Raw genomic sequence first — 11,598 nt, forward strand, 5'->3', positions numbered from 1 at the left:
ACCTTCCGCATGCCAAGGAGATGCTCTACCACTGAGCCATGGCCCCTCCCCTACGTTCTGTGCCAGACACAGCTTGGGGATTAATTTTTTGTAAGGACAGCCCCACAAAAAGCACATGATAGTTGTACACTTTCAAAAGCATGGTGAGTGAATAATAAGTTCCCATCAACTTGATGGACAAGGAGAATACCTAGAGGAACAGCTCTGGGAGTTTCAAATAAAGGAGCTTGTATAGCACTGGAGCCTTTGGTTCTGGATAACTCAGGTCAGGCCCGATTCAGACACAGGCACACGAGCCCTAGGCATCTAGTTAGTTTTGCTGTATCAGATCATTTAACTCCTGGCTGGAGGCATACCTCAGTAACATTTTAGGTTCGTTACCAGTATAGTATACAAATAATACTATTAGAGAATCTCTGCTTCCATGTTACACTTTTATTAAAACATAATTATTGAATTCAACAGAGAAATATATCATCCATCATTGTTACAAAGATAGTTAAAGGAGAACAAAAACCTGAGTCCATAAGCGTTTCTTACTCCAAAGATAAGCAGGTCACAAGCAAAGAGCCCCTTCTGAGAAGAAGTTCTCAATTCAACTTTCTATATTTATAGGATTTGTAAAGCATCTCCTAGTAACAGCTAACTGTCTCACTTGATGAGGGGACACGTTCTTGGCCAACTCATAACTTCAAACACCATACCTGAAATGTCATCTTAAAATATGTAGAAACAGTTAGTTTACCTTTGCTACTTTTCATCTTAACAAAGACCATTTTAAAAAGGTGATTACAAGTTTCTCATATATATGAATATCTTTTGGCCCTCAACCAGTACATCTACCTTTGAACAGTATCCTCATTTCAGTGAAGGTGGACATTCCTGCCATTCTCAAACACTCTCTGCAGCTGGGCCTCAACAAACAATGGCTATGGATATGAGTAAGGCAGCTTCTAATCTACACAAGGCCATATAGCTGTGTCACGTTTTTGTTTCTTGTCCCTTTCAAAGCTATTCTGCGCTGGGTCTCTAAACTCCCTTTGAGGCATGTTTAGCTGAGAGGTCAGGCAAGCCTCTTAGAAACATCTTCTGTAAAAAAATTTTGTTAAGTTCAACAACTGTTCCCCTATATTCCCAGCTATATCGGTGACATTTCTCTTACATATTTCCTCTAACCTGTACAATATAGAGCTGTGGCTGTAGGTGGAAAACATTCTTTGTTTAAAATGATGACCATTCTATTGTTTGGAGAAAAGGTTTATTTGGTCAGTATAAAACTGCAAACAGATGACCTTATGGGTGATAAGAGCATGTGAATTTGTAATTTTTTCTGGCCTACTCCCTTTAGACTTGTACAAGACCCTGCAAAGGACCATAGTTCACAGCACAAATTGGTGGAAGTGAAGCCATGAGTCCAGGCACTTATCTGTCAAGTCATACTGCAACAACAAGAAAATATTTCTGGTTAGCAACACAAGAGTAAAATGTATTAAAAATAGACCGTATGCTGCAGTGCAGCAATATGTAAAGTAACATCCTCTATCTTATCAAAATGTGCTTGTGTGAGTCCCTGCGCTGGCAGCAATCAAAATGGGGAGTGAAGGGGGCTAGGGTCAGATGCACTCCAAATGAGGTCTACAGACTTTTTTTGGCATGGGAATAAAGGACTAAAATATTGCTGCTTTAAAAATGTCAGCATCAATGATTTTTCTTATAGTGCACACATGAATGTGATTGCAATGGATGAAAATAATGCATAATGTCTGGTCCTAAAAGATGTTTTATAAGCCAAGTCCTTGTGAGCCGGAGGATACCTTAAGAACATTTTTACAGTGGCCAACCAGTTGCCCTGGAAAGCCAACAGGCAGGGCATAGCGGTCATGGTCTTCCCCTGATGTTACCTCCAGTCCTGACACTGGGATTCAGAGGTTTCCCACCTCTGAATATGGAGGTACCCTTTAGTCAGTGGGAGAGTTTACACTTAAACTTTCACTCTCAGAGCTACCACAGTCCAAACTCTAATTTTAAACATCTCCTTCTCTACAGGATGGGTGCCTGCTCAGGATTCTGTTGGCTTCTAGCATGCCACTCTGCCTCCTAGCCACAACCTGAGCCTGGCCTTGGGTCTCTTCTCTCCTCCTTCCCTACTGTCCTCCCTTTCAAGTATGAAAAGCTCTGCTGGAGAAGTGGCAATAAGGTGCAACACATGACCGGGCACATGTCTAGGTCCAAATAGGCCTCCACTATCTCACTGTTCCAGGCAGCTCCTGTCCCTAACAGTCATGGAAGCAGCTCTACCTGATGTGGGCAGGGAAAGCAGCAGCTTCAACTATTCAGGTGGTGGCACAAATGTGTGTGCAGTAAGCCCTGACACCTGCCTTGAAGCCAGTGCACTGAGCAGCCATGCCGTGCACCTGCCCATTCGTCATGAGTGGTTGGTGTGGGGCTGTTGGCATTCACTGGGATGGGGCCAGAAGGAGCTCTGGTTACTCAGGTCCAGACTGAGTTGCATTTTGGGCTGATGCAGATCAACCACACCCCTGTGGGACAAGGAGGCTGCCATTTGGTGTGCCTGCTACGGGATGACTACTCTTGGCTCTAGGCAGTTAAGCAGAAATAAAGACGTTTATAGATTGGGTTTAATTGTTTCTTCTATCATGGTTACATCATTTTAAAAAATGTATTTCACTGAAGACGGATACAGGAAAAGGCAAGATGTGTACGGATCCAAGTCACTACGTGCATCATGCGGTCTTTGCTTGAACAGTGTAAAGGTCAGAACGCTTCTGGGACAAAATGGGGATTTGTTGACGAACTTCTGCAAGCTTCTTTAGGTCTGCAAAAGTAATGAAGAAGACCTACATTAGTAGTAACTCTCTTCATCATGAGGATCTAAATCAAACTTTAATCCTTGAGAAGATCAAAAACACTCTTGCAGACTCACCTGTCTCTAAATTTCCTCAGTCTATCCCTGTGTGTACTCACACAATAACTTCACGAGGATGGTCATTTATTGGCATTTTACACACAAGGAACAGAGGTTGAGAAACAGTGGTATGACCAACGCTATTCAATTAGGGCATGGCAGACGATGAGAAATTTCAGCTCTTGAAAGAGCAAAAAACATTCCTTCCAAAGATGCTTTCTGAAAGCTGAAAGGTGGTTAAAGGAACTCCTCTTGGTTCCAAACCTTGGCCTTTCCACTCCTATGAACAGATGCTTGAATCAAAATTATCACTGATCTCTATAAATCCCCTTTTCCTCCATCCACTGCATGGTTTGTTTGGGCAGTAGCAACCATCTCTTGACTGTCTCAGATTACTGAGATGAGACCTGATCTTTAAAAGGTCACTCTAGTGATCCTGCTGACAAATGAGGGGCAACAGCTCTAAGGGGAAAAAAGCCCTTGAGGTTTCTTCTATCAGCCCTGTTCTGTTCAGTCAATTATGCCACACTACCTTCCTCTGAGTTCAAAAGTTATATATTTTAGACAAAAACTTCACAGTAAGAGTACCCTTTTGACAGTTATCACATAAAGACATGGGGGAAAGGCACCTATGATATCTCCTCATAGATATCCATAAAGTCAGTACTTAAATATTTCTTTTGAAAGTGTGGACAAGAAATTCTTGGCTTTTATTGACTAGGACTGAACAATGGTTGCAGGAACTTTTATATTTTGGGGTTAAAATGTTTCAGATTTTTACTGGGTATGTTATCCTTTTGACCTTTATCTAGTATTTCTGATGTGCCAAGGCAATAATAATAGCATGAGAGACTTTAATTACCGTCCATTTTGTCACTTACCATGGATTTACTACAGTGCTATGTCCCCAGGCTACATAAGACGCCTTCTCATCCCTAGCAGGAGATACAGCAGCCACATAGACCTGGTTATCAACAGCTCTGCATTTTTTTAAAAAAACAACAACAAGAGATCACTGCATAAGGGTTATATACGGCTGGGGAAAGCATTTGCCATGGAGCTGCCTTGCTATGCACTTTCCATAGTACAGTTTGCACATGTAAGAATCACCCCCGTGTCTCTATACTTCGGGAAACCTAAACTAGGAACAAGTGGTTATCAGTGAAGCCCAGAATTCCAGACTGGGCTCACTCAGCAGGATCAGTCCTTAATGCTGAGATTTATCCTTAGGAACTCTGAGGAAATGTTACAACCCAGTTTGAAAGCTGTAGTTCAGGTGGGGCTGAATTAGCTATTAAGCTTTACTTCCTGGTATACTAGATGGCAGCTACTGATGCATAATATAAAGAGCAAATGAGGTTTAATTTAAAAAAGAATAGTTTACATTTAGCATTTCTGCATAGACACTCAGAGCAATGCAATGAAGTTACCTAAAGCTTTGGGATGAGGAGGGGTGGAGAGGTGAGACCCTTTGCTATGTCTTACCGTCCTCTCTGCAGCAGCTCCCAGTGGGCAGGGCCTGTGGTCAAATTGAAAGCCCCAGGATACACCAAGAGCTGGCAACCTTGGTACAAAATGAAGGCAAAATTGTGTCAGGAACCTCAGAGGAGAAAGGAGTTACCATGGGGAAAGGAAGACGGCATTTCTTGTCACTTCACTTGAAGATGAGTGTTGGAAAGCAGACTGTTCACACACAAAGGCTTTTGATTCAGGAGATGTCTTGACTTTGAGCACTCCCAAGCAGGAGGCGGACACGGCCACATATCTCAAGCTTAACTGGTAAGGGACTGGACTTGCTTCCCCTATGCCCCAGGTTCATACGGTGGTTCTGGTCAATTTACGGCAGTTACCTAACTGACCAGCATACAGCATAAATACCTAAACCTTTATAAATACTTAAGGTGATAAAACACAATGTCTGCTCACACATGAAGCTGCCTTATACTGAATCAGGCCCTTGGTCCATCAAGGTCAGTACTGCCTGCTCAGACTGACAGTGGCTCTCCAGGGTCTTAGGTGGCGGTCTTTCACATCACCTGCTGCCTTGGCCATTTTAACTGGAGATGCCAGGGTCTGGACTTCCTGCACGCAAAGCAGAGGCTCTCCCAATGAGTCACAGCCCACATTTTATCTACAGCATTATTTTTCTCATCCTGTGTCCCTTTTCCACGCAGCCTGAGAGGAATAATTTATAAATAAGCACACTACTACATTAACACAACGAGCCCCAATGAGAGGCACCACTTAATTCATATGATTGTATTGTTACTGTTACATACATGCATAGTAAAAAAAGGGCAAAGGCAACAGCAGTGGGAGGATGATCCAATTACATAACTGGAAAATCATCATTTGAGATGCTTTACTTGCTTTGGCCAAACTTTCCAGTTTTATTGGACAGTGTATTTTGTAAATATTTTCATCCAATGATTGATCTGGGCAGCTGCCTTTGCTAGTAATGACTCTGATGAAACTCAGGTAAATAAAGAGACCTGTCATGGACCACAAATGCTGTGCCATAAATCACCCAGATTTTCCTGTTTACCTGAGTAAATTGGAAAAAAAACATGGACACACACAGGCTACAGATTAAAGAAGGCAGAGATAGAGAAGAGACATTAGCCTCATTAAGGCAGGTGAAGTGAAAGGCCTGAAGATGAGAAGGAACTCTCCCATGCCCTACAGAGATGATGTAACCTTTAAGAGGATGTCAGTTGGCTCTGAAACAAAATGGGGGTCTTGGAAAAGATCTGGCGAGTAATGTAAGCTAAACCTTTGATTAACCATACGAAACTTCTGCTTTTTTTTGACCAGAGGACTCCAAAATGTCAGTTCTGATGCTGCACGTGTGCCTTATATCTTTATCATGAGTACAGCTTTAGGACTCTCAGTGTGGACACTTCTAACAGAGTTCTATATGGATCGGCCAGGTTGTCAATTATGCAGGTATTCCAGGAGTACAAGAAAGCAGACACAATTACTCACCCTTCTGTGCGTAGATCTGAGCAAGCTCAGCAAAGCGGATGTCATAGCAGATCCCAAGTCCAATCTTGCAGTATGCTGCCTCAGAGCAAACAAAAACAAACAAATCAGGCCCCTGTCAGCCTGAGCAGAAACATTCCGTCTTGCAGGGTTACAATCTGTTGTATGACGTGCACCTTACGGTTAAGTAACAAGCCCCGATTTTAAGCATATGCATGAGAGAACAACAGTACTTCAAGTCACTATATATAAAGATTTTTTTTTAATTAAATTTATGCTTCTTTGCATGAAGAGTATGACAGAGAAGATCCACACGAACATGCAATCAATCAATCAATAAACCTTTAATGGCATATACACACACAAACATGCTATAAACAAAATAATAAAAATCAGAGTCTAACAGCACAGCCAGATCCAGTAACCTACAACAGGGGTCATATTTATAATTTTGACTTCAATTCACAAAAGAAGGGCAACATGAACAAAGCAGGAGAGACAGCATCTAGATGGAAACAACACTTATATTTAGACAATTTCTATCGTGCTTACAGGTAAATATTTAAAAACTGAATTTAAAAAAAACAAAGGTCTAAAAATCTACCCTAGCAGCAACTCAGCTACAATGGATCATAAAAACAGCGACAAAGCCACTACAAAACTAGAAAAATAATAAAACCAGCAGTCAGCAATTAAGGAAATAGCAGTAAATAATTATACCACCGTATCTGCCAATCAGTTCAACTATCACCAAACTTTCTTGAGGACAGCATTTTTTATGCACCTCTGGAAAGTCAGAAATTAGGGGACAATGAGTTTCCTTGGGCAGGGCGTTCCGAAGCCTGACAGCCACAAGCATGAAAGCCCCCCCTCCCCACCCTGCCTTAACACGGGCAATACACAGCAGGATACTGGCAGTCCTTCTCAGGTCAGGAATACTGGTTGTATTTCCCTCTTTACCTCACTTTCTGATTATCTGCTGACTTTTTAATATGAAAATATTATTCCTGATCATGTATCTAACTTGCTTTAGAAACTGCCACAACACAAACAAGAATACTTCTAAAAGTTGATTAGTTACCACTGAAACAAACTTTTTACTTACGAGTATCGAACACAGAGAAACTATTGCCAGGACTCAGAGTTTCTGACTCCTGGAACCGGATTTTCCCAGGAACATTAATGTCAAACAAATGAATCTGTTTCCAAAAGAAATCAAAAGTCACTGCTAGTAAATTATTCAGTATAATTTTACTAACTGAGCATTCTCTTCACAGGTTAAAGATGGCCATATATCGTTGCATACAATCCTATGTCAAGTAAACAACCCTTGGGAACATTTTACATCTTACTACCTAGGGCTAAATACTGAAACAGTTAAAAGCAATATCATTCAGTTATGCACACAAATGAAGAAGAGAAGAAAACACTGGATTTATACCTCGCCCTTCACTATGAGTCTCAGAGTGGCTTTCAAACTCCTTTCCCTTTCCCTCCCCACAACAGACACCCTGTGAGGTAGGTGGGGCTGAGAGAGCTCTGATAGAAACTGCTTTTTCAAGGATGGCTCTGACAGAACTATGGCTTGCCCAAGGTCATCCAGCAGCTGCGAGTGGAGGAGTGGAGAATCAAACCTGGTTCTCCCAGATTAGAGTCTGTGCACTTAACCACTACACAAGCTCAGGACCACTTAAAGCAGGAGTTCCTAAAATAGCTGCCACAGGGGCTGAATACAGTTACAAAAGGCCAGGAGGTCCGACAAAAAGTTAAGGTTCCAAGCCACAAACAAATAAACCATTGCTGGCATTCCATACCTTATTCTTTTGAATGAAGTACCATTTTAGAGCTCTTACTTATTGGGCTATAGTTTGCTCTGTAGGGTTGCTGTGGACCTTCAAGGGCCCAAGTGGTCAACCCATTTCTCCTCTAGAAACATTTAGCCCAAATTTATACTGTTGCAATCGCCTTATGGAAGTGTGGTGAGAGCTCCGATGGACACATGAATTTGCCTTGTATTGAGACAGAGCACTGGTCTATCAGGGTCAGTATTGCCACTGATGGGCAGATAGCTCTTCAGGGTCTTAGGATGAGGTCTTTCATATGACCTATTATGTGATCCTTTAAACTGGAGATGCCAGGGATCGAACCTGGGACCTTCTTCATGCCAAGCAGATGCTGTACCACTGAGCCATGCCCCCTTTCCAATGTGCTGCAGTGGCTAGTATGCTGGGTTTAGATGTGACAAGCCCAGGTTAAAATGTGGAATGGATCTGGGAAACCTCTGCCTCAGATATGAGACCCGATGGCCTTGAGCAAGTCACTGTATGTCCCCCTAATATATTTCACAGAACTAAATAAAGCTTAAATAAAACGATCCTTTTATTCCTTGGGGGAAACACAAAATACAATATACGCCACCTTGTTCGTACTGAAGACAACTAACATTGAGCACTTTATATTTTAATATTGTTGTTGTGTTTGTTTTTACTCTCTTTTTACGTATTGGCACATGGTGCCCTGTTTGTAAGCCGCCCTGAGCCCACGTGTGGGGAGGGCGGGGTAGAAGTTTAAATAATAATAATAACAACAACAACAACAACAACAACAGCTATACAACAGCAGTGCGGTCACATACTATAAGTACGTGGGCACCATACTTCTCTTGGGTATTAGATGACTGCAAGCAAATTTCAATGAATAGTACTGTTTATGTCAGTTGGGTAACTTCAACTATGTCTGAAACTGGAATGCAATGGAATCCACAGAAATCAAAAGTTTACCTTTCTGTGCTTTGCTAACATAGCACCATCAGGACCAAAAACAGTACATGTATTGTACAACTTCCCAGCATCCTCTTCGGGAATAGAACCTTCCATCAAAGAAAAGAACACTTACTGTTAGTCAGATATTCAAATGGCTGCCTTGAGAATCATTTGATTATGAGAGCAGAATAAAAATACTTTCAAGAAATAAATTCTATGGTTATTCCAGTCTGAAATCTAACACCACAATCAACCAAAAATCACCCAGAAAGCATAGCAGCTTACCTCCAATCAGGTATATGTTGCATTCTTTTGCAATTTCAGAGAGCTTCTGTGTGGACTCACCAGGGATTTTCTCTGCATACTCTGGAAAATATTGTGTGCCATAAGGTGAATTGAAGCATTCCTAAAATTGGAAACAAAAGAGAAACCTTTGTGTCAGTCAAGAGTTAAGAGAAATTCTCCTAGCTCCTCTTTATCTAATTTCTCCCTGAAATCCAACAATTAATTTTTCCTCCTTTTAGGAATCAGTTTCTAATCAATTCCATTCTGACCAAAGATAAATTCGAAGAGAGGAGGCACAGAAAGGGAGGTTGTACAGAATTTAATTCTGCAGATGCTCAGAGGAAGGCGGTGGTTTCCCAAACCTTCCTTTGCTGGTATTATTATGGTGTGTAATATAAAACTGCAAGTGCTGAAGGTACAAAAGAGTGCACTGATTTTTCTTCAAAGAGAAATCCCTGTCATAAAAAGACAAAAAAGAGAATAAGAGAAATCAATGGTTATATCTAAAAGAAGTGAATCTCGGAAAAGAAATTCTCCTTCATCGTAACAAAATTATTTCGGTCAAGAGAGGTAACAGTAAAGTGAACATTAAAGCTGGGGTGCGGAAAAGACTAAAATGAGAAGCCCTTAAAAGGACCTGGATTGAGATTGACTCAACATTCCAGACTATGAAGGTTGTATCCACTTGGCAAGAGAAGGAGCCTCTTGTTCCATCTACAGATGTGGAAATTTTTGTCTTTATCCTAATAGACTAGGCGGCTGTGAGGCAGTCTCGTGATAAAAGAGTGGACTGCAACTGAAGTAATATGGTGAATCCAACAGTGTTACTACTTATGTGCTTCTACTTCCTTTAGAAAAAAAGAAATGCTTACTTCAAGACCCCACCCACTGAGGCATCTCCTGAGGAAAACAGTTCCACTTTCAAGAAACAGAATTAGGAAAAGTAATTCCCCCCCCCCATCAAGTTGCAGCTGACTTGTGGCAACCCCGCAGGGTTTTCAAGGCAAGAGAGGTTCTAAGGTGGTTTGCCTGCCTCTGCGTAGCAAAGCTGGTATTCCCCGGTGGTCTCCTATCTAAATACTGACCAGGGCTGACCCTGCCTAGCTTCTGAAACCTGACACGATCAGGCTAGCCTGGGCTGTCCAGGTCAGGGCAGTGAAACATTTAGAGGCTTGGTAAACCAGATCATTAATTTTGTCAACGAGCTATCTGTTGTCAGCAAGCAGGATGCCAGAGAAATGCATTTTGTTTTTTAAGAGGAGCATCTGGTTGGATCCTATGGACGTTCCATTGGTAGAAGCAGATCAAGGCAAGGAACATGAGGATCCTCACAGGGGTCAGGGTAATTGGGTAAGATTGCTCTCCTCTGTCTTCCATGAATGGAACATCCATACGATCCAGCCCAATGTATCTGCTTTTATAGGAAGTAGAAGCAATTTTTCACTGTCTCTGTTGTTAGCCGAATTGCTTTACCTACAGCAATTGGCAAAATTTAGATGGGTTCTTGCCAGCTATACCAAGGTCCAGCTCCCACCAAGGGTTACCAGTAGAAGGAGTCGAGGCTGGTGTTGTTCAAAATAATTGTCTTTTACTTAAGAATATATAAATCACATACAAACAATACAGATGCACTCACACACTCAATCAAGTTCCTTAGAAATACAGTATTAAACTTAAGCACTTTTGCATTAGCAGATAGGGTGATGATGGGAGATACTTATCTGTCCTGAAGCTTGTCAGTTCAAATGAAGAATGGATGGGGAGATGTGGAAATTGAACAAATCCCGCGAGGCATGCCCAGGACAGGTTCAGTTCCCACCGGGAGATTGGCAAATGCATAATGTTTGCTGAGTCTGCATGAGCCTGTTAAATTACTCTAAGAGAGCACAAGATCTGCAACATTTAAGACCAGATAACTTGAGCTATGAGAAAAGAACATTCTGTGAAATACACTGTGCTTTTTACTTTACAAAGTCTTTTGCTCTGTTGTAACGAATTTCACTGAGCCTGCTTGATTTCTAATAAAACACTGCTGTGAGACTGTCAGCAAACAGAGCTTGGTACAGAGAGACAGACAGAGCTGATCAGTAGCTTCAAGAAATCTGTTGTGTGTGGTGTCGTTATTGAACCCTATCAAAGTCTACAGGGAGAAATAGAATCTAGGGAAGTTTAACACACAGCTAGAGCCAGCCAGCTTGTATGGGCAGTAGAGGCAAGGGTTTGGGGATAGAAAGCTGGACAAAAGGGGATTTAAAGCAGACATAGTTCAAGAAAGCTGTTGTGTGTGGTGTCGTTATTGAACCCTATCAAAGTCTACAGGGAGAAATAGAATCTAGGGAAGTTTAACACACAGCTAGAGCCAGCCAGCTTGTATGGGCAGTAGAGGCAAGGGTTTGGGGATAGAAAGCTGGACAAAAGGGGATTTAAAGCAGACGGGGTGTTGGGGGGATGGCGGCTAGCAAGGTCCAGGCGACTGGTCCTTATCTTTTATAGGTGGTTCTTTGGGTGTGTGGCAACTGTGCCGACCTGTAGACCCACCTACCTGTTAGTCCGTCCCAAAATTAATCCTATTGGTTGCATGCAGTGAGGGGTGGCAACCTAGAGGGTTGGGCAATATTGTAACTCAAGACCTAACTCAAAGTA

At 41.9% G+C, this 11,598-nt stretch overlaps 1 protein-coding gene across 1 annotated transcript in view; it reads right to left on the bottom strand.

Annotated features, from left to right (window-relative positions):
• Positions 1 to 425: 425 nt before the first annotated feature.
• Positions 426 to 11,598, bottom strand: part of NIT2 (nitrilase family member 2) — a 17,477-nt gene continuing 6,304 nt past the window's right edge. The window contains exons 3-10 of the mRNA XM_015410664.1: positions 8,956 to 9,076; positions 8,689 to 8,777; positions 7,014 to 7,107; positions 5,912 to 5,986; positions 4,412 to 4,490; positions 3,808 to 3,906; positions 3,272 to 3,308; positions 426 to 2,858 (exon numbers count right to left, since the gene is read on the bottom strand). Of these exons, the coding sequence (XP_015266150.1) occupies positions 2,745 to 2,858; positions 3,272 to 3,308; positions 3,808 to 3,906; positions 4,412 to 4,490; positions 5,912 to 5,986; positions 7,014 to 7,107; positions 8,689 to 8,777; positions 8,956 to 9,076 (708 nt within the window). The 3' untranslated portion in view covers positions 426 to 2,744. The remainder of the gene's footprint in view (positions 2,859 to 3,271; positions 3,309 to 3,807; positions 3,907 to 4,411; positions 4,491 to 5,911; positions 5,987 to 7,013; positions 7,108 to 8,688; positions 8,778 to 8,955; positions 9,077 to 11,598) is intronic.

This window comes from Gekko japonicus, unplaced genomic scaffold (assembly GCF_001447785.1).
Source record: "Gekko japonicus isolate JY-2015 unplaced genomic scaffold, Gekko_japonicus_V1.1 scaffold241, whole genome shotgun sequence".
Lineage (NCBI taxonomy): Eukaryota > Metazoa > Chordata > Lepidosauria > Squamata > Gekkonidae > Gekko > Gekko japonicus.